This window comes from Trichechus manatus, unplaced genomic scaffold, assembly GCF_000243295.1.
Source record: "Trichechus manatus latirostris isolate Lorelei unplaced genomic scaffold, TriManLat1.0 scaffold00066, whole genome shotgun sequence".
Lineage (NCBI taxonomy): Eukaryota > Metazoa > Chordata > Mammalia > Sirenia > Trichechidae > Trichechus > Trichechus manatus.
In genome coordinates this window covers 9,444,049-9,469,539 of record NW_004444002.1, presented here as the reverse complement: position 1 = coordinate 9,469,539, position 25,491 = coordinate 9,444,049, and the positions used below count along the sequence as shown (strand labels likewise).

Below are 25,491 nucleotides of genomic sequence, written 5' to 3'. Positions count from 1 at the left end.
GGGTAGATGGGGAGCAGAGGTGGGAAAGGCCTAGGATGGGGCACTCACGTGCACGGGGGACAACAGGCTGACATCGATGAGGTTCCGGTCATAGGGCACCAAGGACACCACTTCAAAGGTCAGGTAGGTTCCTGGGTACTGAGAACCCACAGGGAAGGTGGGAAAACAGGAAAGTGAGGGAGAAGGAGGAGCTAGGCTGAAGGGAGGGAGGGAGGGAACTGTTCCTTGTCAACCTTGGAGACTCAGGGTGGGCCCAAGCCTTCCAGAGTCCCCTTGGCCAACCCCCTGGTCTACCACTTAGCACCCCCACCCCCACCTTTGGTGCCTCCCTCCTGACTCCTGAAATTTAGACTTAGGTCTGTACTTCTCAAAGCATGTGCATCATCAGCAACTAGGGAGCATATTAAGTGTGCCGATTGTTGGGATCCACTCCCCAGACCTACTGTAATCAGAATCTCTAGGGCAAGGTCTGGGAACTACATTTAAACAATTTTAAAACAAGTTTTTGTATCTATCTATCTGGAGTCCCTAAGTTGTGCAAACAGTTAGCTTGCTCAGCTGCCAACCAAAATGTTGGAGGTTCATGTCTACCCAGAAGTGCCTCGGAAGAAATGGCTGGTGATCTACTTCTGAAAGCTCATCCATTGAAAATCCTATGGAGTGCAGTTCTACTCTGACACACATGGGGTTGCCTTAAGTCAGAAGTGACCCAACAGCAACTTTTTTTAAACTATCTATCTATCTATCTATCTGTCTGTCTGTCTGTCTACCTACCTACCTACCTATGCTTAAAGAAGATAAATAGCCCATAATTCCCATCTCCCAGAGAACCTTTGCATGTATGTGCTTAGAAAATTCAAATAGTACAGGAAGATACACAATGAAAATGGAAAGTCTCCTCCCTGCCTGGGTTTCCTTCCTGAAAAACATTTTAGGCATACATAGCATATATTATCTATATATTTTAAAAATTTGCACAAAATAGATCATACCATACACATTTTTCTGTGCCTTCCCCCCACCCCTGCTTAAATAGTAAACTTAGGAGGAATGCTCCATATTGCACAAGTAGATCCCCCCCACTGTTTTCAAGTGCTGCATAAGATTCCAGAGTATGTGGGTGTACCACCATTTATTTAACCAGTCATGGATATTTAGGCGGTTTCAGATTTTTTACTATTACCATCAATGATACACCCAACATCATTGTACAACAAACATCTTGGTGAACTTTTGAAACGCTATCCATTAGGTACATAGCTGGCAGAGGGATTACGGAGACAAAAGATGCAGGCATTTTTAATAAGTATTTTGACAGATATTGTCAAACTGCCCTCCAGAAAGGTTGTACCAATTTATACTTCCCCCAAAACTGTATGAGAGCGCCTGTTTCCCCACACGCTCACCAGCACTGGGTATCACCCGATAGGTGAGACATGGTATTCTCTTGTTGTTTTGATTTGTATCTCTTTATTCAAGAATGAAGTTAAGATCTTTTCATGTTTATGGACCATTTATATTGATTTTTCAGTGAATTACCTCTTCACGTTCTGTGCCCATTTTTCTGTTTTGCCTATTTTTGTCTTATTGATTTGCAAAAGCTCATGGTAAAGTAAGGAAGTTAACCCCTTCTCTGTCATAGGTACTACATTTGGCAGGCAGCTTTTGATGGTATTTTTTCCCACACAGAAGGCTTCTGGTATTTTTTCCACACAGAAGTTTCCTATTTAATTTAGTCAGAGTTCTCAATCTTTCCCTTCATGGCCTCTGAGTCTGGCATAGAAAGACCTTTTTCCACCCTGGGATTATAAATAAATTCATATAGGTTTTCTTCTAGATCTTTTATGGTTTCATTGTTCACCTTTAAATCTTTGATCCATCTGGGAGTTTATTTTGGTGTAAAAGTGAGGTTACTCTGTTAAACCATCCTCCTCCATGATTAACCAATTGTCTCTTCCCACCCATTTATTGAACAATCTCTGTCTTCTCTACTGTTTGAAAATGTCGGTTTTATTATAAACTACATTTCTATTTAGTTTATGGAAACTAGAGAGTCTATTTCTGGACTAACTGCTCTGTTCCATTGTTATCTCTATGTCATCTCCAGTGTCATACTGTTTTAGTTATAGTAGCTTTATAGCGTATACTAATATCTGATAGGGCTAGTTTCCCCTTTTTACTCTTCTTTTTCAGAATTTTCCTAGCTACCTAGCTATCTTGGCATGTTTATTTTTACAAACAAACTTTAGTATCATTTTGTGACGTTGCTAACATATTCAGTTAGCGCTGAAATTGAGGTTGCCTTGAATTTATAGATTAATTTAGGGAGAAATGACATCTTCATCATATTGAAGCTTCTTTCCAAAGAGCACCATTTACTTAAATCTTTTTTATGTCCTTCAGTAGAGATTTTCTCCACGTAAGTCCTCTTAAGTTTATATCTAGGTATTTCATCTTGTTGGTTGCTATTATACTGAATCTTTATTTCTAACAAGCTCCCCTGGTGATTATTATGTGCATTGAGAACCAAAAATCTAGGGCAGGGATACTGATTCACTTGATCTGGAGCGGGGCCCAAGTATTGGCACGTAAAAAAAAAAAAAAGCTCTCCAGATGATTCTAATGTGCAAACAGGTTTGAGAAACTCTGATTTAGGGAATTCCTACAGAGCTAAGGAAGACTCCCAATAAATTCATGCCTACACAGGAAATGACCTTCTCCTTTGACCTTCCCCACACCTGCCCCCATGCAGCCCCAAAGTCACTGCCATGCTGTTCACATCGCCAGCCCATCTCAGCAGCACTTTACCTTGGTCTTTGCTTCTACCACGAGGACTATATCTTCAAGACGGATCCCAAATTCTCCATCATGATAGTAACCAGGTTCTGGGAGACATAGAGTTGCTGGTGGCTTTAAGCAGGGGGAGGGCCCAACCCCAGGCTTCCTGTACCAACTGATGAGTGGCTGGAGGGCCCGGGTGCCTGGCTCCCCCTGGCTGTTGACTCGGGCAGACCCACCACTTGGTAGATGCTCATTGGCTCAGTAGAAGCATCCTGTTGGGTCTCAGATCTCCCACAGGCACACCCCTGATTCACCCTCCGTCCTCTGTAGCCCAGTGGGGAAGACCTAAGAACCCAACTGGGGTCCTAGAAACACTCCCATCTCCCTGTGTGCCATCTTCCTATTACCCCAGCATTTGACTGGAAGCTTCGGAGTCTGGATGTATAGGCAGGAACCAACTCCCAAAGGCAAAAAGAGGGTATAGGCTGAAGGGGCTTGGGGTTAGGGTGGGAGGAGCCATTTGGGGCTGGGAGGAGTGGTGGGAGGGGGTGCAGGAGCCCCAGAACCATACCGATGGAAGTGAACATGCCCTTGGTCATGGCAATGTTGTTGGACTGGAATCCCACGGGCCCTAGAAAGGGAGATTGAGGCACAGTGTCAGCTCTCCCGTACTTGCCAGCTTGGAAGTCAGCAGGCCCCAGGGGGAAGAGCAGGAAACTGGGGCTCCCTGGACATCACTAGCAGTACTTCTCCATCACATCATCGTCTGCCTGGGGCTGGTACAGACGAGATTGCCTCTGGCTCTTATTTCTCTGGGGTTTATGTCAGTTAGCCACTAGGCCTTGGCCTGACACACCTCTCTCTGGTGCCCTCCTGGATGCCAAGCAGGCACCAGGAGTAGCTAACTGCCAGCATTCCTCACTCACCCTGTGGAGCATCACCTTGTGTGGGTCACTGCACCTCTGTGGATCTTGGTCATTTCCGAGACCTGTGAAATGCTCTACCTCCTTCACAGAAGGGTATCACACAGGGGGGACCCCAGGGGGTGATGAGGAGACACCTACACTCGTGCACACACAGGAAGTTGCCAATGCCATGGCCTGTTCCGTGGCCATAATTGAGACCAACGTCCCACAAGGCTTTGCGGGCAAAGGCCTCCATCACTCGCCCTGGAAGAGAGATGGCACCTAGTCAGTTTGCTGGGTCCCCGGCTATCCGCCTTGCACCCAGAGGGTTGTGCTGCCAGCACTGCCCTTACCTGCCCTTTGGCCTCAGGACCACTCCCACCCCCAGGGTAGTGCCTGGGGAAAGGGACCCATGGGAGGCAGGTAAGCTTGCAATGACACAATGACATTTGCTTTGGGTGGAGAGGGGCTAATGGCACCTAGACTGGCTCCACTACCTGTGCTCCCTGGCCAGACCGGCCCCTCACTATTTTTGGCACCTTGTACCTTGTACTCATCACCTGGACTGCTGACTCTACTATATTTTCTCCCCATCCATCAGGACTCAGCACTTCAGCACCTACTTCCTCCAGGCATCCTCCTATGACTGCAGCAGCACACACCGATTCCCCCACCTCTGAGCTACCATGATAGATTAGGAGGCAGGAGACCTGAGTTCAAGGCCTGGCTCTCCTGCTAACCCTCTGTGTGATCTTGAGCAGGTCACTTTTTCCTTCTGAGCTGATTGTCTCATCTACATAATGGGTGTGATGATCATATAATCCCTGCCCCACTCGCCTCCCAGGGAGGTGGTCCAGGTCCAGTGACATCATGGCCTGAGGCTCTCGGCCCAGCCTGCTCTCCAAAACCCACCTGAGGTAGAAGCAGGAAAGATGAGTCTGGACAGATCGATGTTTCCTATCAGCACTCGGGTATATGCTTCCTGGTGGGGAGAGAAAAAGGTAACATGGAGGACAAGAGGAGGAACAACGTGACCTGTGCACATGCCTATGTGTGGGCCCAGACTGTGTGTGTGTGTGGGGGGGTGCATGCTCACATGTGGTCACCCAGGTTCTGGAATATGGCCAAAGGCAGCTGAGGAGGACCCTCCCAAAGCTGGGGCTTGGTCCATGTGGCACTCTGGATGGTCCACAGGGGTTATTATAATACGCTGAGGAGATACATGTAGAGGGTGGTGACAGTAGGGGCTTGGGAGTCAGATTCTGTGGGCTGGAGTCCTGACTTGGCCACTCATCAACTCTGAGACTTAGGGCAAGTGACTCTAAGCTCTCTATGCCTCAGTTTCCTCATTCGAAATATGATGATAGCAGTCCCTAGCTCATACAGTTGTTGGTAGGATTCGGGAGAGCAGCGGACGTAAGGTGCTTCAAACAGAGCAGGTGCTCAAAGAAAGGTTAGCACTCTTACTACTATGATCACCCTTTATATTTTCTTAAGGGTTTTTGTTTGGTGCGTTGTTGTTAGGTGCCGCCGAGTCAGTTCCGACTCATAGCGACCCTATAGGACAGAGAAGAACTGCCCCATAGGGTTTCCAAGTAGCGGCTGGTGGATTTGAACTGCCGACCTTTTGGTGAGCAGCCATAGCTCTTAACCACCGTGCCACCAGGGCTTTGTGTGATTTAACGCCTGATAACTTGGCAGGCCAGCCCTCCTCTGTCTGTTGTCTGTGGAAACAGGGAGGGAGGCTGACAGCGGGTTCTTCTCCTGGTCACTCCCTGTGGCAATGTGGTGAAGGGGACAGAGCACAGGCTTCTCATCTCAGCAGGACAGCCTAGGGCAGTGGGCTCAACCTACTGAGCTGTGACCTCCTTGAGGTCTGGACAGCATTGTTTTTTCTTTGTTTCCAGAACAATGTCTGACGCACAGTCAATCTCTGCCTGCTGGATGCAGAAATGCAGCCCCTGCTCCGCAACCGCTCCCCACCATAAAAAAACAAAACAAAACACACTCACTGCCATGGAGTGGATTCCAACTCATGGCAACCCCATGTGTTATAGACTAGAACTGCTCCATAGTGTTTTCTTGGCTGTGATCTTTATGGAAGCAGATCGCCAGGCCTTTCTTCCGCCGGCACTACTGGGTGAGTTCAAACTGCCAACCTTCTGGTTAGTAGTTGAGCACAAACCATTTGAGTCACCCAGGGACCTGCCCCACCCCCAGAAGCTCCCTATTGCATCCACATAATGTCCCAGCCTCTGCCCCGGGCTGACCAGCCCTCACTGTTTCCTGCAAACCTACAGCCCCTTTCCACCCCTAAGCCTCTGCTCCTGTGTTTTCTCCACCTGGAATGTCCTTCTTCCTCCTTCCCGTTCAGCTGTTGTCTCCTCTTTTTGCCCCATCAGCACCTAGCAGAGGACTAGGCACACAGACAGCACTAAACAAAGATGCGTTCATGGATTTATCGAAATGGGAGGAGGACAAGCTGGACTGAGGCACTGTTGGTGACCCGAAATGTCTCGAGGAAAGCGCAGGGAGTGCTGGATTTCTGGCACTAGGACACTGGGCAGGAGACCCTGGCTGGTACACATGGTCAAGCGCTGGGCTACTAACAGAAAGATTCAAACCCACTCAGAGGCACCTCAGAAGTAAGGCCTGGCAATCTGCTTCCAAAAGGTCACAGCCTTGAAAACCCTGTGGAGCAGTTCTACTCTGCACACATGGGGTCGCCAGGAGTCAGATTTGACTCAAAGGCGACTACCAACAACAACAAGACCTTGGGCAAATGATTTACCCGTCTCTGGGCCCCAGTTGGAAACCCTCGTGGCGTAGTGGTTAAGAGCTACAGCTGTTAACCAAAAGGTCGGCAGTTCGAATGCACCAGGCGCTCCTTGGAAACCCTATGGGGCCTCTATGAGTCAGAATCAACTCGACAGCAACAGATTTGGTTTTGGTTTGGGGCCCCAGTTGTAGCCACTGTGAAATGAAAGGGTTTGGGGCGGCGTGATTGCCTGGGCACTACTTGGGTGAGGGTGGGGAGGGGAAGTCGTGGGTCCAATGCCTACCTTTTGGAAAGCAGAGGGGGTGCCCCAGTGGACTGTTCTGGTGATATCCGTGGTTCCGTCCCTGTAGAGAAGGAAAGCCACCATGTCCAGCTCTGATGAGCACTTGGGGGTAGGGATCCCGGCCACGTGCTTTCCACTGGGGTTTGAGCAGCAAGGCCGGACGGGATTGAGTGGGAGGCAGAAGGAAAAAGCTAGGCACCATCATCAAAATCTCACCCGCTATCAAGTTAAAAACCACCATGCTGTCTCACAATCCCGATCCCCTCCATACATACCCTACTCCCATGCCCCTCTTTTAGCTGTTTTGTAAACCCAGGTGTCCTTGGGTGAAGCTGCTTCTAAAAGCAAGGCTTCTCATAGGCTCCCTAGAAGGCAGGAGGGACTGTCCCCTTTTTGCAGATGGGGAAACTGAGGTTACATGATCCTAACACTCCCACTCATTCAGATAGTTATTTACTATTTGTAGACACTTTTGCAGCCCTCCTGGAAAGGGTAGCAGAGCAGGCCTCATTATTCCCATTTCACAGATGAGGCAATTGAGGTCAGGAGGCCAGTTCCCTCTCTGAGCCTTAGTGAAGCCAGGCCTGCCTCTCCACACAGTTTGCTCCACTGTGAACATAGATCTGACCCAGCAATTGATTTGCTCAGAGTCACAGTGACTCAGAGCCAAAAGGTCTGACTCCCAACCACTGTGGCTGCAGCTCTTCCCGAGGAGGACCCCTGTGGCCACCAGGGGGTGGGGTGGGGGTGGGGAGTGGGGGTGGGGTGGGGAGGGGAGAAACGGCCCCAGGGCCTGCAGCTCCTCCCTGGGAGCAGGTCACAGGGCATGGCGGCCTTCTTCAGAAGAAGAGAAGAGGAAGCGAGGTGACTATTTCCCCGGCCTCACCCTGCTCTGAGCACGCCCTAGATCCAGCAACACCCCCACAAATTCACTTCCCCTTTGTGTATTGGCCTTCTGTGTCACATAGCACCTAAGCGGCGCAGAGTGAAGGTTGCTAAATGGAGCGCCGCCATGCTGGCTCCTGGGCTGCGCCAAGCACAGAGCCTTTGCCATTTAGTACATTCACCATTTCCACAGGGTTTATGGTGGCTGTGGAGTCGACTCTGACTCACGGCAACCTCATGTGTGTCAGAGTAGAACTGTGCTCCATTGGGTTTTCAATGGCAGATTTTTTGGAAGTAGATCACCAGGCCTTTCTTCTGAGGCGTCTCTGGGTGGACTCAAACTCCCAACCTTTTGGTTAGTAGGCGAGCACGCTGACCGTTTGCACGACTCAGGGACTCCTTCCACAGGGTAGAGGCTGGGAAACTGTCCAAAACTACTGCTTGCTCCTCCATCAGTTAAGCAACCCCCTTCTTTTCTCCCACCCCAAGCTTCCCATGGTCCACTTGCTTCTTAGACGATAAGGGAGAATCTTTCAGGTCAGCTCAGCTCCTGTGTGAATGATTGATCACATAGTTGTAAGGAACAGGGTTAGCTTGCTCTGCAGGGTGGTCATGTACAAGTATTCAGGTTGTGCATGGTACAAGGGCAACACCCAGGGGCGGATTAACCAGTAAGCACGGTATGCACCGGCTTGCATTGAGCAAGGTACGCACGGGTTTAATCGTATCTACCTGCTAATCTGGGGTGAGCAATTTCACATGGTTTCACCACATCGTTGAGGTGGTGGGGGACAGGTGAAATTGTGCATTGCAGATTGGTGGGAAGGCACAATTAGGCCCGTGCGTACCTTGCCGATTGGGCAATCCGGCCCTGGCAACATATCTAAAGGGGTGTTGTTCACTTCATGGTTATATACTCATACCAAGGAGAGTACCTAGGTGGACACACAGATTGTGGAGTCCTGATGCAGGGGAGAGCACCCTTCTCCATAACCCCACCCATGGGTGTGCACGAGTGTGCACACGCTCAGAGGAGTGCGCACACATAGCTACTCACAGACACACACCCATGCTAATGGGTGTGCCCTGTCCCAGCTGTGCCCTGGTCGCCCCTGAAGTTGCTTCTCTCACTGGCCTGCTGCTCTTACAGGCCTGATCCTGCTCCCCGCACCTGACATGGTCGCCTCACTTGCGGGGTGGGGGGAGAGGGTGGAGGAGTGTGCATGGTGCTGGTGGTGCACGGGCTGTGTCTAGGGCATGCATGAGTGGGTGAGAAGATGGGTGCCTGTGCAGCCAGGTAGGCCCCTGTGTGTGGTTGTTCAGACTGCGTAATAATATGCAAACTTAGAAAACCATTTTCCTTGAGGAAAGAGAGTCTTCTTAATTCTCACGAACGTATAGCATAGGCAGCCCTACTCTTCTCGTCTCTGTGTGTTTCTGGCTATGCAGGGACTCAAATCAGTTGCTGTTGATTCCAACCCCATGTGTGTTAGATTAGAACTATGCTCCATAGGGTTTGCAATGGCTGAGTTTTCAAAAGCATATCACCAGGCCTTTCTTCCAAGGCACCTCTGGGTGGACTCAAACTACCAACCTTTTGGTTAGCGCCCGAGCGCTTAACCATTTGCGTCACCCAGGGACTCTGATGCAGGGATCCACCAGTGTGGAAATGGGAAGCCTGCTCAGAGCTCATTCAATCCAGGCCTCACCTTTCTCAGGTAAGCAACCTGTGGCTCAGGATGGGAAAGACTGAGTGGGCTCTTGGCCTTTCTTGGCCCAGCCAGGTGGGCTTGGCACCCAGGGTGTCTGAGCTGAGACAGCCAGGCCAGGGAGGGGGTGGGGAGTACCTACCTGTATTGTCCCCCAGAATCCAGCAGGTACATCTCATCTGAGGACAGCTTGCGGTGCACCTCCTTGGTCGGGCTGGAGAGGGGAGAGAAGGCTGAGAAAGGAGCAGCCCGACCCTGCCCTGGGTTGGGAGGGGGTCCTGAGTGAGAGTAGAGGAGCCCCCCACCCCTAGGGTTGGGCTTCCAGGCTAACTCCTTTGGGGAAGTCAGTCGCTCCCAGAGGGCTCTGGGAGGGTGCTCCACTTCTGCTGCCAATGTCCTCAGCTCATGCGTATTTATCCTCCTAGCGGGCTCTCAGCACTTCACAGAGCAAGGCCCTGGTCCCCGGAGAGGCGAGGAAGGAATGAGCCCAGAGCTAGGGTGATCCCTTAGACAGCACTCAGCCTGGCCATCTCCTATTACATAGCTAGGGACAGGCCTACAGAGCCAAAGGGACATTCACAAGACCCTGCAGTAGAACAATGATGGATTGGGGCCTGGACATAGGTCCCAGAGGCTCAGGGGGTACTCTTTCTAGAATTTCCTGCTAGCTGCCTCTGACAGCAGAAAGGCCCTGTGAAGCCAGGCCACAGGAAGGGAGGGTCCCTTGAGGGTGGGGCCGAGGAGCAAGAGTTGGTGGGGTGGAGGAGTACCTACCCTGCCACTCTCTACTGAGGAGAAGGGGCTGCAGCAGAGCAGTAGAAGGCTTGGGGAGAATGCTGGGACATGCTGGGCCATTCCTTCAAGGAGCATCTGACCTCTCCTTGCTGTGCCCATGCCAGGCTGAGGCATCTGGTCAGCTTGGCCCCACAAATTTCATCAGGCCTGCAGGTGTTAGTTTTCTATGAGGCCAAACTTCTGGCTAGCCTGCATGGTTGGTTTAGGCTAAGTGAACAGGCCTTTCTCTACAGTTGCTCATGAGCTTTAATAATTAGCTAACATAAATAACTAATAGGACGCTGAGGAAAAACATTCAAGTACATCCCTGCCTTCCTTCCAAATCCTTCAGCCTTCAGTGCTCACAGAGTCCCAGGCTCTTGGGGGAAAAGATCTCTCAGAACTTTTAATTCCAAAGAGACTTCCAACCCCAGATTGAGCCCCCACAGTGCTAAAGGCCTCAAACTGGACATGGTCCTAGAGCATTCCCTTCCCTGACCCTCCCACCTGGAGCTCCTCTACTGAGCCCTAGAAAATTCTTTCTCCTGAGGTACCTGTAGTGGGCCAGGGCAGCATTCAGGCCACTAGCAGAGATGGTTTCAAAACTGGGTCCTGAGGAGAGCTCTTCTCTGGAAGTCACAAGGCAGGAATAAGGAATAGTCGATGAGTGGGCCCACTCACTGACAGCCTGGACTGACACAGTGGCTGCAACAACGGGCTCAAACATAGAAATGACTGTGAGGATGGTGCAGAACTGGGCAGTGTTTCATTCTGGTGTACATAGGGTCGCTATGAGTTGGAACCCACTCGACGGCACCTAACAACAACGAGTGAGCCCAGGGGCTAGGCTGGGCCCAGCATGTCTAACCAGAGCAAATGAAGCTCACAGCTGCCTCAACCTGGGGTTGATTCCATTTAACTCCCCCAGCCCCACCTCCTGGTTCCATCACCCCAAGCTCCATCCTGTCAAGGTCAGAGAAGGAAGGGACCATAGATACCAATTATTCCTTCATCTCTATTTCACTGATGGGAAAACCAAGGCCCACACATCCCAAAGTGGGTTAGTGGTTAAGCAAGAGTGAAGAACCCTACCTCTCTGTATCTGAAAACGCCCCCTAGCCATGCAGCAGCGTCCTGCACCTCAAAGCTGCAGTCAGCCCACAGCCTGGGCCAAGTGTGCCCTCTCCCAGACTTGATATTCTCCAGTGGTTCAGGGGCAGATTTGGCCCTGGGAACTCTTAAGCCAGCCTTCCCCAGGAGAGCGAGCCCATGCCTAAAGATGACACTAGGGGGCGCTGTTGGGTTGTGGCCCTTCTAGTTGTCCCACTTAAGCAGGGACTGGGGAATGTCATCCAATATCCCCTGCCCAGCTCCCCTACCACCTAAGAACTGGTCACTCCTTGTTCCAGAGAGGGCCCCCCACCCAAATACTAGGAGGATCTTCTTTCCTCTTAAATAGGAAAACCAAAGAAAACCAGTTCCTCCTCCCTCCCCCCCTCCCCCCGAAAAACAAAACAAAACACTCAGTTGCCATCGTCGTGGATTTGATTCTGACTCCTGTCAACCTCATGAGTGTCAGAGTAGAACTGTGCTCCACAGTGTTTTCCATGATTGATTTTTCAGAAATTGATTGCCAGACCTTTCCTCCGAGGTGCCTCTGGGTGGACTCAACCCTCCAACCTTTAAGTTAGCAACTGAGCATGTTAACCATTTCACCACCCAAGGACTCCCCTCCCTGCCCCGACACTCCCACACTAAAAGGATGGTGGTGGTCCTTCACCCTCGGAACTTGTTCACAAGCTCTGCTCCTGAGAACTCGTCCACCGTGCCTTTGGGCACGTTCTTCTCCAGCCAGACCAAGTACCGGATCACGGCCACAGCATCCCGCACCTGGAGCAGGGGAAGCAGAGAAGCAGGCTGAGGTGTGGGCTCAGCCATGGGCTCAGGGATGAAGGAGATCAGGGATGATGAGGATCTGGGATCTGCAGCTTTAAAACCATGAGGGCCTGACTGTCTATTTGATGACATTACGGAATTATTGTTAATGTTTATATTTATGATCATAGTGTAGTCATGTTTTTAAAAGAGTCCTTATCTTTTAGAGATACTTACTGAAGCACTGAGGAAGAAATGATATCTGCGATTTGCTTTGAAATAATCCAGCAGCGGAGGGTGAGGGTGGAGGTGACAAACGTGGGATTTTAAAGATGAAACAAGGTTGGCCCTGAGTTGGTGGCTGTCGAATCTGGGTGATGGGTCCTTGGGCATCCATTATGCTATTTTTCCTACTTTCTTATATGTTTAAGATTTTCCATAAGACAAAGTTTTTAGACATGAGGTGGTTTATTCCAATTTTCAAGGAGTCCCTGGGTGGCACAAACGGTTAAGTGCTTGACTACTAGCTGAAAGACTGGCAGTTCGAACCCACCCAGAAGTGCCTTGGAAGGAAGACATGGCTGGTGATCTGCTTCCGTAAAGATTACAGCCTTGAAAACCCTATGGAGCAGTTCTACCATGAAACGCATGGGGTCGCCATGAATTGGAATCGACCTGACAGCAAATAACACCAACAACAATCCTGATTTTCACAGGAAAATCAAAAAGCACAAGCCATTCTCTTGGTGGGGTGAAGAAATCATCCCAGTGAGTAAATCATCTAATTTAACGCTTAGAATGTGCCAGGCGGTGCTTAAAGCACTTTATGTGTACTAGTTCATTTACTCCTCACAACAACCCTATGCTATAGATTAATGTTATGATTCCCATTTTACAGATGAGTTAATTGAGGCCAAGAGAGGTGAACTTGACTTGCCCAAGGTCACTCAGCTAGGCAGTGGGTAGAGCTGGGGTTTTAACTCAGAGACCTCGACTCCAGGGCCCAGGCGCTAAAACCACTGTACGATACTGTGAGCAGGGGGTGAAGCGCAGGTGGGTGCCCAGGAGTTTGGTGTCCACGTCTCTGTTTCATTGCAGGTCTTGTCCAGGCTCCTTTGGAAGGATTTCCTTTCTCACCCATCAGACTGGGAGCTCCCCAAGGCTCTGTCTGTCTGGACGTGGACTTACATGGCTGGCCTTGAGGAGGGCCTGCTCCTTGCTGTTTTTCACCGCCTTGGTCACCATCACTGGGGAGTAGGTGTCTGTCACGAGTTTCTCCTGTCAGGGGGCAGAGAGGAGGGCAGAGGGACAAAGAGGAGGTATGGGTGAGCCCTCCCAGGCACAGTGATATCTTAAAAGGACGGGCAGGAAGTCCCAGCTGAGGGGAGCCTGCCCGTTTCCCCTTGGGGCAATGCCCTCTCCTTCTGTGCGTTCTGGCTCTGCGGGTCTTTTCCAGTCTTCCAGGTTCAGCTTAGCCCACGCTCCCGCCCTCCAGGAAGGTTTCCTTGACTCATCCTGACTGAAGGGCCAAAGCCCCACTTCAGGTTGAGACTGATTAGGGCTGAAGGGGGGTGCCTGGCTTGGACTGGGGCCTGGCAGCTCACCTTGGGTATCACTTCAAAGATCCCATAACTAGTATAGCTGGTCCCAATCCAGATCCTCACGTCTCCTGAAGCATAGGTCTGGATGCTGTTGCGGACTTGGCTATAGTCCTCGATTTGCACACACAGGGCACCTGTGCAACTGAAGTTCAGGTAGTTCAGCGTGTCAGAGCTAAAGCGAGTCTTGTTTGCAAACAACCTAGGTGGGGAGGGAAGACCAGAAGGATCTGTAAGGATCTGTAAGAGCAACACAAAGGGCCAGAGGCAGACCAGGCGGCGCCCAGGTCTTGGCGACAAAGGGCGCCAAGCAGACCAGACTTGGGATACAACTGGAACAGAGGTCAAGGGGTCAGGAAAAGCCAACTGGAGGCTTCTTAGAGGGTCGTGCTGGGGCAGGCACCAAGCTCAGGGGCAGCCCCAAGGTGGCAGATGGCGGGGCGGGAAGGGGGTAAGTGGCCAGGCAGTGAGGAGGTGGAAGTTGGAGGAAGTCCATGGCAACAAGCCAAGGCAAAGCTGTACCTGATGGCAGAGTCGGTGAGCAGCGCATAGGAATAGAAGAAGGGATTGTAGGGGATGTCACTGCTGCGCAGGTTGAAGAGCCCTGGGGAGGAGGATTGACCGGCTATTGGAGATTGATCTGCCTGAATCAGCGTTTTGGACACCTTTGCATTGGCCCCAAAAGACTCCCCAGCAGCCCACCTGCATCCTCTCTGCCCATGAGTGTTTTTCAGTCTCTTTGGGGTCTTTGAGAAGCTAATGAGAGCTATGGACATTTCCCCCCCAGAAAAATGCAAATACCCAGCCAGCAGGCAGCACACAGTCTCAGTGGGTTCCCAGAATTCCCAAAGCCCAGCCATGGGGGCCAGGTAAGAAGCCCTGAGCCAGGTAGGGCTGTGTTGGGTGATAAGCTGGGCGCGTGAGTGCTTGGGATAGTGGTCAGGCTGTTGGGAGGTGTTTGTAGGTCCTCTCGCCCTTAATGAGACAGAAGTACTTTGTCATCATGGTCAGTCCATTCTATGGTGGCCTGTGGGCCAGCCCCAGCTTGCCCTACGCACCCTGGTTTTCCTATTCTGCACACTTGGCTCCCCTTAGCTGCTGCCCCCTTAATCTTAGTTCCCACAGGCCATGGCCATGGAGCTCTCAGGAATATGTGGGTACATGGCTGTTTTGGGGGAGCCCAGGAAACTTGGGGGCGGGGGGACCCAGGCAGCCACCCATGTCCGCAGATCCATACTCACAGGCCGTCTCATCAAGCGCCGACAGAAAGACGGCTGTTGGGGCCTTGCTATGCTTCTGCATCTGGTTTCGGATGTCAGAGACTTTCTCCTGCCAGGTGCTCCCTAGAAGCAAAGGAGCTCAAAGAACGTGTCAGCAACACCCCCTCCACACCTTCCCTTTGGCCTTCTGTTCCTAGGAGGGCTCCTTTGTTGTTGTTAGCTGCCACCGAGTCAATTCTGACTCATGGAGACCCCATGCGTTACACAGTAGAACTGCTCCACAGGGTTTTCTTGGCTGTAATCTTAACGGAAGCAGATCACCAGGCCTTTCTTCCGAGGTACTGCTGGATAGGTTTGAACTGCTAACCTTTAGGTTAGCATTCAGGCTGCAATGTTTGCCCCACCTAGGGGTGAACCTAGGAGGGCTCCCTTAGAGCAGTACGGTTTTGAAGCAGTGGAACCCTTTCTTCAAACAAACTCTTCACTTGTGTAATTATTAAGGGTGTGGGCTCTGGAGCCAGACTGGATTTAAATCCAGGCTCTGCCATTACTAGCTGGGTGACCTTGGGCAAGTTACTTAACCCGTCTGTGTCTCACTTTTTTTTCCTTCTTCTTTTAATGTAAACTTTATTTATTTTTGAGTAGTTCACCTGGTTCAGGATTTTAAAGGTACAGAAGAGCACACAGGAAAAATCTTCCTTCCTTGACCTCAAGTCAGCCAGGCCCTGTCCTCAGAGGCAACCAATGTTACCAGTTTTGGTTTAACCTTCCAAAGTTCTTTAATGCGCTCTTACAAGCAAATGCATCATATATTTTCTTCTCCCTCTCCCCCTCTTTTTTACCGTGGTAAAATATATTTAACATAAATTTTGCCATTTTTACCATTTTTAAGTGTACAGTTAAGTGGTATTAATTATATTCACAGTGTTATACAACCATTCTGTGTCTCATTTTGCTCATCTGTAAAATGGGATAGATTATAATAATAGTATTTACCTCAATGGGGTTGTTATGAGACTTAAATGAAATAATATTTGTAAAACACATAGAATGTTATTCTGGGCATATAATTGTTGTTGTTCATTGCTGTTGAGTTGATTCCAACTCATGGCGACCCCATGTGTGCAGAGTAGAACTGCTTGATAGGGTTTTTTTTTTTATATAAATTTTATTTGTTTTGTTGTTGCTGTTGTTGAGAATATACACAGCAGAACATACACCAATTCAACAGTTCCTACATGTGCAATTCAGTGACATTGATTACATTCTTTGAGTTGTGTAACCATTCTCACTCTTCTTTTCTGAGTTGTTCCTTTCCCATTAACATAAACTCACTGCCCCCTAAGCTTCCTATCTAACGTTTCAAGTTGCTGTTGTCACTTTGATCCCGTATAGATAGTTCTTAAAAGAGCATAATGCTCAAAGCAGACATTCTTTACTAGTTAAGCTAAACTATTGTTTGGTTTTAAGAAGACTTCAGGGGATATTTTTGGTTTAAGATTTAAAGGTTATCTCAGGGCAATAGTTTCAGGAGTTCATCCAGTCTCCATGGCTCCAGAAAGTCTGGATTCCATGAAAATTTTAAATTATGGTTTGCATTTTCCCCCTTTTGATCAGGATTCTTCTATAGAATCTTTGATCAAAATGTTCCATAATGATAGCCGGGCACCATCCAGTCCTTCTGGTCTCATGGCAAAGGAAACTGCTCCATAGGATTTTTAAGGCTGTTACCTTTCATAAGCAGATCTCCAGGCCTGTCTTCCAAGGCACCTCTGGATGGGTTCGAACCGCCAACCTTTCAGCTAGTAGTCGAGTGGTTAACCGTTTGTGCTACCCAGTGACTCCTGGGCGTATAATAAGTTTGGTATAACTTTTTGATCACTAAACAAGCATGTGGAACAGATATCAGGAGAGCAGCTCAAGTTAAGGGCAAAAGGATAGGGCTGAGACCATGTTAAGCCTCTGCCTTGCAGTAACTCCAGTGCTTACTGAGCGAAGGGTACTGGGCTAAGCACTTCGTGTACATCGTTTTAATCCTTACTTGTACCATTTTACAGATAAGAAACAGAGGCTTCAGAGAGGTCAAGTGACTTGTCTAGGGTTTCACAGCTGGCAAGAGGTAGAACTGGGCTTTTCATCCAGGCCTGTCTGACTGCATGGCTCACACTCAATGTGCACAGAAATGGTACTCTCTTGCTAACATTGTCAGTCCCCAAACCTGTCACAAACTTTGTGTCACAGAGTTGTTCTTTCTGGGATGCTTGTATTCTGGTTCTAGGACTTTGGTTTTCATCTTTTATCCCTGCCCCCTGCAATGCATATAGTCTACCCCTAGGCAGGGCTAGCAATTTGCTAGCAGGAGGTCATACGCATTAAGGGTCCTAGCTGGGCCCATTAAAACAAACAAAAAAACAGTTGCCATCGAGTCAATTCCAACTCACAGTGACCCCATGTATGTCATGGTAGAACTGTGCTCCATAGGGTTTTCAATGGCTAATTTTTGGGAAGTAGATTGCCAGGCCTTTCTTCCAAGGTGCCTCTGGGTAGACTCGAACCTCCAACCTTTTGGTTAGCAGCCAAGCACTTCACTGCTTGTACTACTCGGGGACCTAATTGGGCCAATAGATTAGCATAAATGATAATTAAATGCTATTTAAAAATAACTATGTAAACAGATAAAACTATTCAACAAGAACCAAAGCTTTGGGTATGACACATTTCTTTTTAGGTTGATTTTGTTTCATTTTTTTTTTATTGTGGTATGATACACATTTAAAAAGTTACTATTTTAAAGTGTACAATTCAGTACTTTTTAAAAAATATATTCACAAAGTTGTGCAACCATCACCACTATCTAGTTCCAAAACCTTTTTTTATCATCCAGAAGGACACCCTGTGTCCATTAGCAGTCACTCCCCATTTCTCCTCCCTAGCAACCATTAATCTCCTTTCTGTCTCTCTGGATTTGCCTCTTCTAGGCATTTCATATAAATGAAATCATACAATATGTGATCTTTTGTGTCTGGCTTCTTTCACTTCGCATAATGCTTTCAAGGTTCATGGGTGTGATACACTTTTGAGAAAACAAATGAAGCCAAATTTCAATTGTCTGATGCATACAGGTATCTTTGAGTAACTAACTTTTTATGTTCTTCCTTTGGTCCTTTAACCCCTTTAAAACCTGTGAGTAGCTGGCTGGAGAGAAAGGCTCTCTTGTCTTTATATACTTATTTAAGCTGAACTCTGTTCTTGGGCTTCCAAGCCCAGTTCTGGCTCTGGATGGCTTTTCCTTGATTAGCAGCCTGTGACTGCTCAGCAAACCTTCACTTGTGGGGAAGTGACAAAACCCATGCTAACTCTCTCCCAGCCCCTGGAAGGTTTTCCCCTTTTATCCCCTCCCCTTCCCGGCATAACTGTGACCTTTTTATCCGAATGAGATGAGGTTTGTTTTTTGTGTGTGTGATTTAACAGTCTTGGATAGCAAGTTTCTTCAAACACTTTGGTAAGATACAGAAGGAATGATTCTGAAAGTTACATCAGAACAGATAAAGCTATTTTAACATGTTTCATCACACGTGCTATTTTGAAATTTCCCTCCTGCCTTTTGGACTCCTTTTCAAATAAGAAATGTGCATGGAACCTGCGTGTGGAAAGGGGCCTCTGATTGCCCAAGGAATTACTAGGAATCCAAGTCTATTGGCTCATTTAGAATTCCCGGGGAGGGAGGGGTGGTGGTGGCCAAGACACTGATTCAGAATCTGTAGCCTGATCTCAGTCAGGATTTTAGTTACTACTTACAAGAATCATAGAGCAGAACGTTTTTTATGACACATTTAGATGGTGTCAGTGAGATCAAAGTTGTTGATGTTAGATGTTAGATGGTTCTGGGTCGGTTAACTTTCCTTTGTTGTCCAGTCAAAACTGGAGCCCTAATCGGTGACACAGACTGAGCCTTGGTCCTGACCCACATTTAGTCAATCTACTCCCTCTGGCCAGCCCTGGCCCACCTGACCCTGGTAATCTCACAAATCTGAATTCCTTGTCACAGGAGGGACCAGAAGTTAAGGTTTGAGTGATTCACTGCAAACCAGTCTCCACTACCAGAAAAGCAACTCATACCATATTTCTTCTCTCTTCAAAAGGATATTTTTTCATCTCTCTCCAACTCCCTTGCTTCCTCCCCTCCTATTCCCTATCGTTTCAAATCCTAACACTCTTTATTCCGGCATGTTTCTAAATATGATCTGAGGATCTTTTGACTCAGACTCTCCAAGGGGAGGGGCCCAGAAATCTGCATTTGAAGCAACCATCCCAGCAATTCTGGTGCCCACTAAGGCTGGAGGGTCACTGCTCTGGTCCCTCTTATGAAGAAGTTTCCAGCCCAAGGAGCAGCAAGTGGGGACCCATGTTACTACACGTTGGAAAGGAGAATGGAACTACCTATGAACTCCTCTTGCAGGGCATAAATCGGCTCGCTTGGAACAGGAGGCCTCTCTGCTCCCCACACCAGGTCCACAAGGTTGTCTGTGATGGACACTAGCTGTCTGTCGGAACCTTGGAGAGCCAGGTCATAACTCTCCCAGGAGGCTGCAGAAATAGGAAGGAGTCATTTGTGCTCTGTCCATGTATACCTCAGGGAAAATTGTGATTCAGGCAAAGTTAGTCCTGTTTGCACTGCCTCCTGTTACGCTCCCGCAACTCCAGCAGCCCAGATCCTGGCCCTCCTGGAGTGCTTGCCCTAGTCTAGGGTGGGTCCTCCCACCGTCTTCTTTTCTGCTTGCAAAGCATAATTGCCCTGAGCCCACCCCAGTGCTGTGCACAGCCAATTGGCCAAGCTTGGGTACTAACCATTCTAACAGCGCTTCAATGTGATGGTCAAGCCATTGGACAGGCTGGCAAAGAAGCCAGTTCTGAAGTAGAAGCTTTTCAGTACATATTCATGAGGTCTCCACCTTAGGGAGCATGAGTTGGCCATTGGGCTGGAACCCCAGAGCTCAGGGAGTTGGATTCCCTAAAGGGCTGTGCTTCTCTGCTTAGAGGCTCTCCCAACTCCTTTGATCCTTCTAATCTGCCTTCCAGAAGAAGGCTACCAAGTGATTTTAGGGCCATAACTGGTAGATTTCCAGGGCCCAGAGAGTGGTTCTGGGTTCAAGAACATCCTGGCCTGTTCATCTGCTAAATCATAATGATTCCCTGAGTCTTTTAGGTTGGGTCTCTGCACTTATGACTTAAAAAAAAATTGTATTCATTCTTTTAACTATATTTAAATTACACAATCCATGAATACATTCTTGTTGCAAAATCTTCTGTAACCACAAGGGTAAACACTCTATCCTTACAGTCACACTGCCTCTCCTTCCACCAACATAGGTTTCTTTTCTTGCCAGGGAAGCCCAGTCACCCTCATTGGCATGGACAAATTCAGGGACTGAGGGAAGAACATACCCACGGAGAAGAGGAAGGGGTCGAAGCCCACACGCCCTCCAGCAGGAATCTCAGTGAGGAGCCAGGTGACAATGGGAGTGGTGCCAACTGTGAGAAAGACAGGAAGGAAACTCAGAGGTCACTTCCGGGGCAGTTTCAGGCCCTCTAGCCACACATTTGTCTGTGACGGTCTGACCGTTTATGTCCTCCTGTATATCAGCCTCAAAGTTTAGGAATAGCCTCACATTTCCTGAGCTTCCCATATAGTCTTGCATATACACCTCGCCTAAACTTTCTGGAACCTAGTCCGGGTTCCAGGGCTTGGGGGGCACATCTGTGTGGGCCCTCTACCTTCCTTATGGAGCTCCCAATTGCAGTCCATCTGCCGCTCAGCCTGAGTCCAGTAGCGACTGTCAGTCCAGAGAGCTGCTTTCGAAAGGGTCACCACTGCGATTCCTGGGGCAGAACAGAGAAGCTTGGAGGTGAGGGTAACGGCGGGGAAATGTGGCTTTAGTTAGTGGGTGTGCGAATGTCACAAGGGGCCTCTAGAAAGAGTTCTATGCCTCCCCTGGAAGGAAGTGAGGCCGGAGATGTTAAAGAGAGCCTTGGGGGAAGTGGGTAGAACAGGCATCCTGGGTCAGGCATCTCTGCTTTACAGGTGTGTTGAGGGCCTCTGGAGGGGGTCATTAGGACTTTTAGCAGGAAAAGAAAAGGGGTCTGCTTTTGGCAATCCAAAAGAGCCAATGCCACATGTAGGTGCTCTAAGGAAAAATGGCACTTGGTGGCTTAGTTGAGGACAGGTGGAGAAGAGAACCTAGCAACTTTGGCAAAGAGATGAAGGGCCCATGATGGGCAAGGCAGGGCAACTTGAAGCCCAGGGCAAGAATGTTTGAGGAACAGCAAAGCCCAGGGCAAGAATGTTTGAGGAACAGCAATGGGAGTTTGGATTTTTTTCAAGGCGCCAGGATCCGGGTGGGAGGCCCCTTCAGAAACTGACCTCTATGTTTGTGTGTCATTTGGCCATGTGAGGTGACGTTACTTGTAAAAGGACCAGCCAAGTAAAACTTGGTCCCCAAGTAAGACATCTTGGTAAGGAACTCAGTGGGCCCCTAGTGACTAGTTGTGGAAGTAGCAACTGTCCCAGAAATGGAGACCAGGGAGTGCTGGAGTGGGCCTGGCTGTGGCAGAGGCATTGAGCACAGGAAAGAAGCCAGCAGGGCCGCCATCTGCCTCATGCAAAAATGTGGCCTGGGGCTATGAGATGTGTGCCCTGGAGGGTGTGAAGAGGCACCTGCCTGGCGACCAAACAAAGGGTCAGTGGAGGGAGGTAGAGAGAGTGTAGCCCGGGCCTCTGGACACTAGGTCTTAGGGTCTGGGCCACTGAGAGCCAGCCATGCCAGGGCCGCTGGTTCTACCAACAGAAGAAATGGGGGCTGGGTAATGGCTGTCACCTGCAGATCCTATGAAGCCTGTAATCCACGCACGCCTCTCGTCATGTTTGCCGATATACTCGCTCTAGGAAATCAACAACACCATCATTAGCCTTTTTCATGGAGTCAGTTCCCACTTGGAAGCCCCCCGGCCACATTCCAGTTCTTTCTGTCTGGTCAGATCCAACCAGTCTACAAGGCCAAGCGTGCCTGGCACCTCTTCCAGGAAGGCCTCTGTAACTCCCCTAGCTCTCAGTATCTTCCCTTTCTTTGAACAACTGTATCTCTTGGAGTCTAAATCCCACAGTCCAGCACTGGACTCAGTGTTACAATGGACTGTTCCCTAAAGAAGTCTTATCTCCCTAGCCAGAAAGCAAATTCTGTGCAGTCTGGGCTCATGTCTTTTGGTTCTTTGGGGTTCTCCCCTCCAGCTGTCCAACTCCTTCTTCAGTCTATCACAGTACACTGGGTACATAGTAAATAACTTCTGCAGAGGGCTTTCTGCATTATCATCTTTTAATCCTCATAACCCTTGAAGACAGATCTCATTATTCCCATTTTGCAGAAGAGGAAACTGAGACTCAGAGAGATTCAGACACTTACTCACGGTTCTTAGCTTTTCCCAGCAGGTGGGAAGACTAATTCAAGTAGTCTTACTGAACCTGAAAATGGCTTCTCTTCTAACTGGGCTGGTGTTGTTGGGAAGGTTGGCAGGGTGGAGGTGGAGCCAGTGGTGAGAAAGGGTGGGCTGTATGGGTAGGGGGGCTGCTTTGGGAAAAGTAGTTCTTGTTCAGGCCACCTTGTTTCCTGTCTGCCCCTCCCTAACCTATACCCCCAGGCTCATATAGTGCAGGACCCACCCCATCTGACATGGACATTTGTGTTCCCCCAAAATATCTGTCAACTTGGCTAGTCCATGATACTCAGCATTGTATGATTGTCTACCATTGTATCATCTGATGTGATTTCCCTGTGTGTTGTAAATTCTGTCACTATGATGTAATAGATGGCTCAGTGGCGGTTATACTGATGAGGTCTACAAAATTGGATAGTGTCTTAAGCCAATCTCTTTTGAGATATAAAAGACAGAAGCGAGCAGAGAGACACGGGGACCTCATACCACCAAGAAAGCAGTGCCAGGAGCAGAGCGTGTCCTTTGGACCTGAGGTTGCTGCACTGAGGTGCTCCCAGACCAAGGGAAGACTGATGCATCAGAAAGACCTTCCTCCAGACCTGACAGAGAGAGAAAGCCTTCCCCTGGAGCTAGCACCCTGAATTCGGACTTCTAGTCTACTGGACTGTGAGAGAATAAACTTCTCTTTGTTAAAGCCATCCACTTGTGGTATTTCTGTTACAGCAGCACTAGATGACTAAGACACAATCCAACCTGTCCGTTGAGACCCTTGTCAAAGCTGGTTACGGGAAGGCCTGGGCTGGAAGGTTCTTAGAGTCTGGAGTTCTTCCAGCCCAATTCTCAGCCCACATCCTAACCTCCTAGGGCAAGGAAGGCCCAAATATTCCTTCTGGATCTGCCTGCCATCTAGCAATTGATTGAAATTGATTCTGAAGTTATTTATAGTTTCCTTTCTTGAGTTCAAGGAGATTTGGCATTGGCTTCCCTCCTATGTAAAAGAATACTTTCTTTCAGTTGCCCTTAGACTACCAACCGTGTCCAAGCTCCCCACTTTCCTCCCTTCATCTGTCAGATCCTTTCTCTGCCTTCATCTTCTGAGTCTTAACAGCCTCCTGTTGGTGCCTTGTTCTCATAGGCTGAGCTGGGGTAGCGGGCAGGGAGAGGGGGAGAGGAGCTGTCCCTCACCATGTGGGCATCCGTGTCTGGGACGATGTAGGCGGTGAGATTCTGGGCCTGAATCTGCTGGCGGAGGGCTGCGAGCTGCGCTGTGGTATTGACTGCAGTAACCGGGAGGTACTGACGGATGACAGAAAGACACCATGACACACACAGAGACACGCACATGTTGCTTAGGGAAAACGGCGCCTGGGCCCCCCGCCTCTCCTGAGGCAGCCGGTGGGTGGGGTGGGAGTGGTTAGGCTGGCCTGATGCGGGGGAGGAGGGGGGAAAGGAGGGGCGGCTGGTATTGTGGTTTAGTCTAGAGTAAGATGCCTGGGCTGAGTGGAGGTGCTGAAGAGCTGGGAGAGGGATCCCTTGTGCGGCAGTGGGCCCTGAGGCTGGGGTGTGGGCGAGAGCTGCAGGGACTTGAACATTGGCACTGGGCCAGGGCAGGGGGACGGTTCATCTTTGTATACCTTCGGGAAGGGTTGGCAGATTTACAAATTATAATACAAGACACTCAGTTACACTTGAATTTCAGATAAACAACAAAAACCTTTTAGTATAACTATGTTTCATGCACTATTTGGGACATTGTTGTTGTTAGGTGCCGTCAAGTAGGTTCCAACTCATAGTGACCCATATACAACAGAACAAAACACTGCCCGGTCCTGCGTCATCCTTACAATCGTTGCTATGCTTGAGCCCATCTTTGCGCTACTGTGTCAATCCATCTTGTTGAGGGTCTTCCTCTTTTTCGCTGACCCTCTCTACCTTATCAAGCATGATGTCCTTCTCCAAGGACTGGTCCCTCCTGATAACCTGTCCAAAGCTGTGAGACAAAGTCTCACCATCCTCATTTCTAAGGAGCATTCTGGCTATACTTCTTCCAAGACAAATTTGTTCATTCTTCTGGCAGCCCATGGTATAGTCAATATTCTTTGCCAACACCATAATTCAAAGGCATCAATTCTTGGAACATACTTATACTAAAACATCCTTCATTGTTTATCTGCAATTCTAAAATATTATCCATTGCTTATCTGAAATTCAAATGTAACTGGCTCTCCTGGATCTGATCTAGCAAACCTACCTTGGAGGCTTTTTCAGGTTTCTACCCAAACGGCAGAGAAGAGTGAACAAATACCCCCAGCCATTTGGGACACTGCCCAGAAAGATCCTCTCTAGGCCAGACATTTCTTTGTAGGCTGTATTATCTTTAAAATGAAATCCATGATTTTTTGTTTTGGTTTTGCCTTCTATTCAAGTATATATACCCATGTTTGTTTTTTAATATAAAAGCAATGTGGTTTGCCCACCCACTTGCCTGCCCCAGCTGTCCAATAAAGTTGACATTACAAGCAGATGTTCCACTTTTGTCCTGTGGCTTAGTGTGCCGCTGGCATGCCCACCACCTCACACCTCCTGGCCCACCCCAGCCTGGAGATCTTTAGCCTTACTCTGGTTTGGGAAAGGAGCCCTGGTGGTGCAAACAATTAAGTGCTCGGCTACTAACCCCAAGGTTGGCAGTTCGAACCCACCCAGTAGCTCTGTGAAACAAAGACCTGGTGATCTGCTTCCGTAAAGATTACAGCCAAGAAAACCCTACGGGACCGTTGTACTCTGTCACATGGGGTCACTATGAGTTGAAAACGACTCGATGGCACCTAACAACAACTGGTCTGGGAGTCACTAGGGTCTTCAGCTAGGAAGCTGACTGGCTGATGCGCTTCAGTTCCAATCTGCTGGGCCTGTCTTCTCCCGCTAGGCCTCCTCCCTAGGCTCTTCTAGCCCTCTGTCTTCCTTCCTCCTCCCTCCTCCCTTCTGTGTCTCCTTCTTCGCCGTTCCTCTAGATTTTTGTTTTTTCTCCTCCCATCCTCTCCCTCGCCTCTGCCTAGCCTCAGCAAAGGCCAGCTAGCGGCCTCCCCCGCCCCTCTCCACTCCTCCTCCCTCCCCACAGCGGGGCTGCCCAGGCCCAGGCCAGGGCGGAAGTAGATAACCTACTTGGTGGTGGGTGGGAGGGAGGTGAGGGCACG

The 25,491-nt window shown here is 49.2% G+C and overlaps 1 protein-coding gene across 1 annotated transcript in view; it reads right to left on the bottom strand.

Annotated features, from left to right (window-relative positions):
- The window catches only part of XPNPEP2 (X-prolyl aminopeptidase 2), a 29,273-nt gene that overhangs the window by 812 nt on the left and 2,970 nt on the right, over positions 1 to 25,491 (bottom strand). Inside the window, exons 3-20 of the mRNA XM_004379606.1 lie at positions 23,483 to 23,593; positions 21,685 to 21,748; positions 20,585 to 20,689; positions 20,255 to 20,341; positions 19,250 to 19,396; positions 14,831 to 14,932; positions 14,112 to 14,193; positions 13,596 to 13,791; positions 13,180 to 13,269; positions 11,897 to 12,006; positions 10,671 to 10,745; positions 9,485 to 9,556; positions 6,749 to 6,809; positions 4,599 to 4,668; positions 3,846 to 3,950; positions 3,353 to 3,412; positions 2,809 to 2,885; positions 49 to 138 (exon numbers count right to left, since the gene is read on the bottom strand). Coding sequence (XP_004379663.1) covers positions 49 to 138; positions 2,809 to 2,885; positions 3,353 to 3,412; positions 3,846 to 3,950; positions 4,599 to 4,668; positions 6,749 to 6,809; positions 9,485 to 9,556; positions 10,671 to 10,745; positions 11,897 to 12,006; positions 13,180 to 13,269; positions 13,596 to 13,791; positions 14,112 to 14,193; positions 14,831 to 14,932; positions 19,250 to 19,396; positions 20,255 to 20,341; positions 20,585 to 20,689; positions 21,685 to 21,748; positions 23,483 to 23,593 — 1,704 coding nt within the window. The remainder of the gene's footprint in view (positions 1 to 48; positions 139 to 2,808; positions 2,886 to 3,352; positions 3,413 to 3,845; positions 3,951 to 4,598; positions 4,669 to 6,748; positions 6,810 to 9,484; positions 9,557 to 10,670; positions 10,746 to 11,896; positions 12,007 to 13,179; positions 13,270 to 13,595; positions 13,792 to 14,111; positions 14,194 to 14,830; positions 14,933 to 19,249; positions 19,397 to 20,254; positions 20,342 to 20,584; positions 20,690 to 21,684; positions 21,749 to 23,482; positions 23,594 to 25,491) is intronic.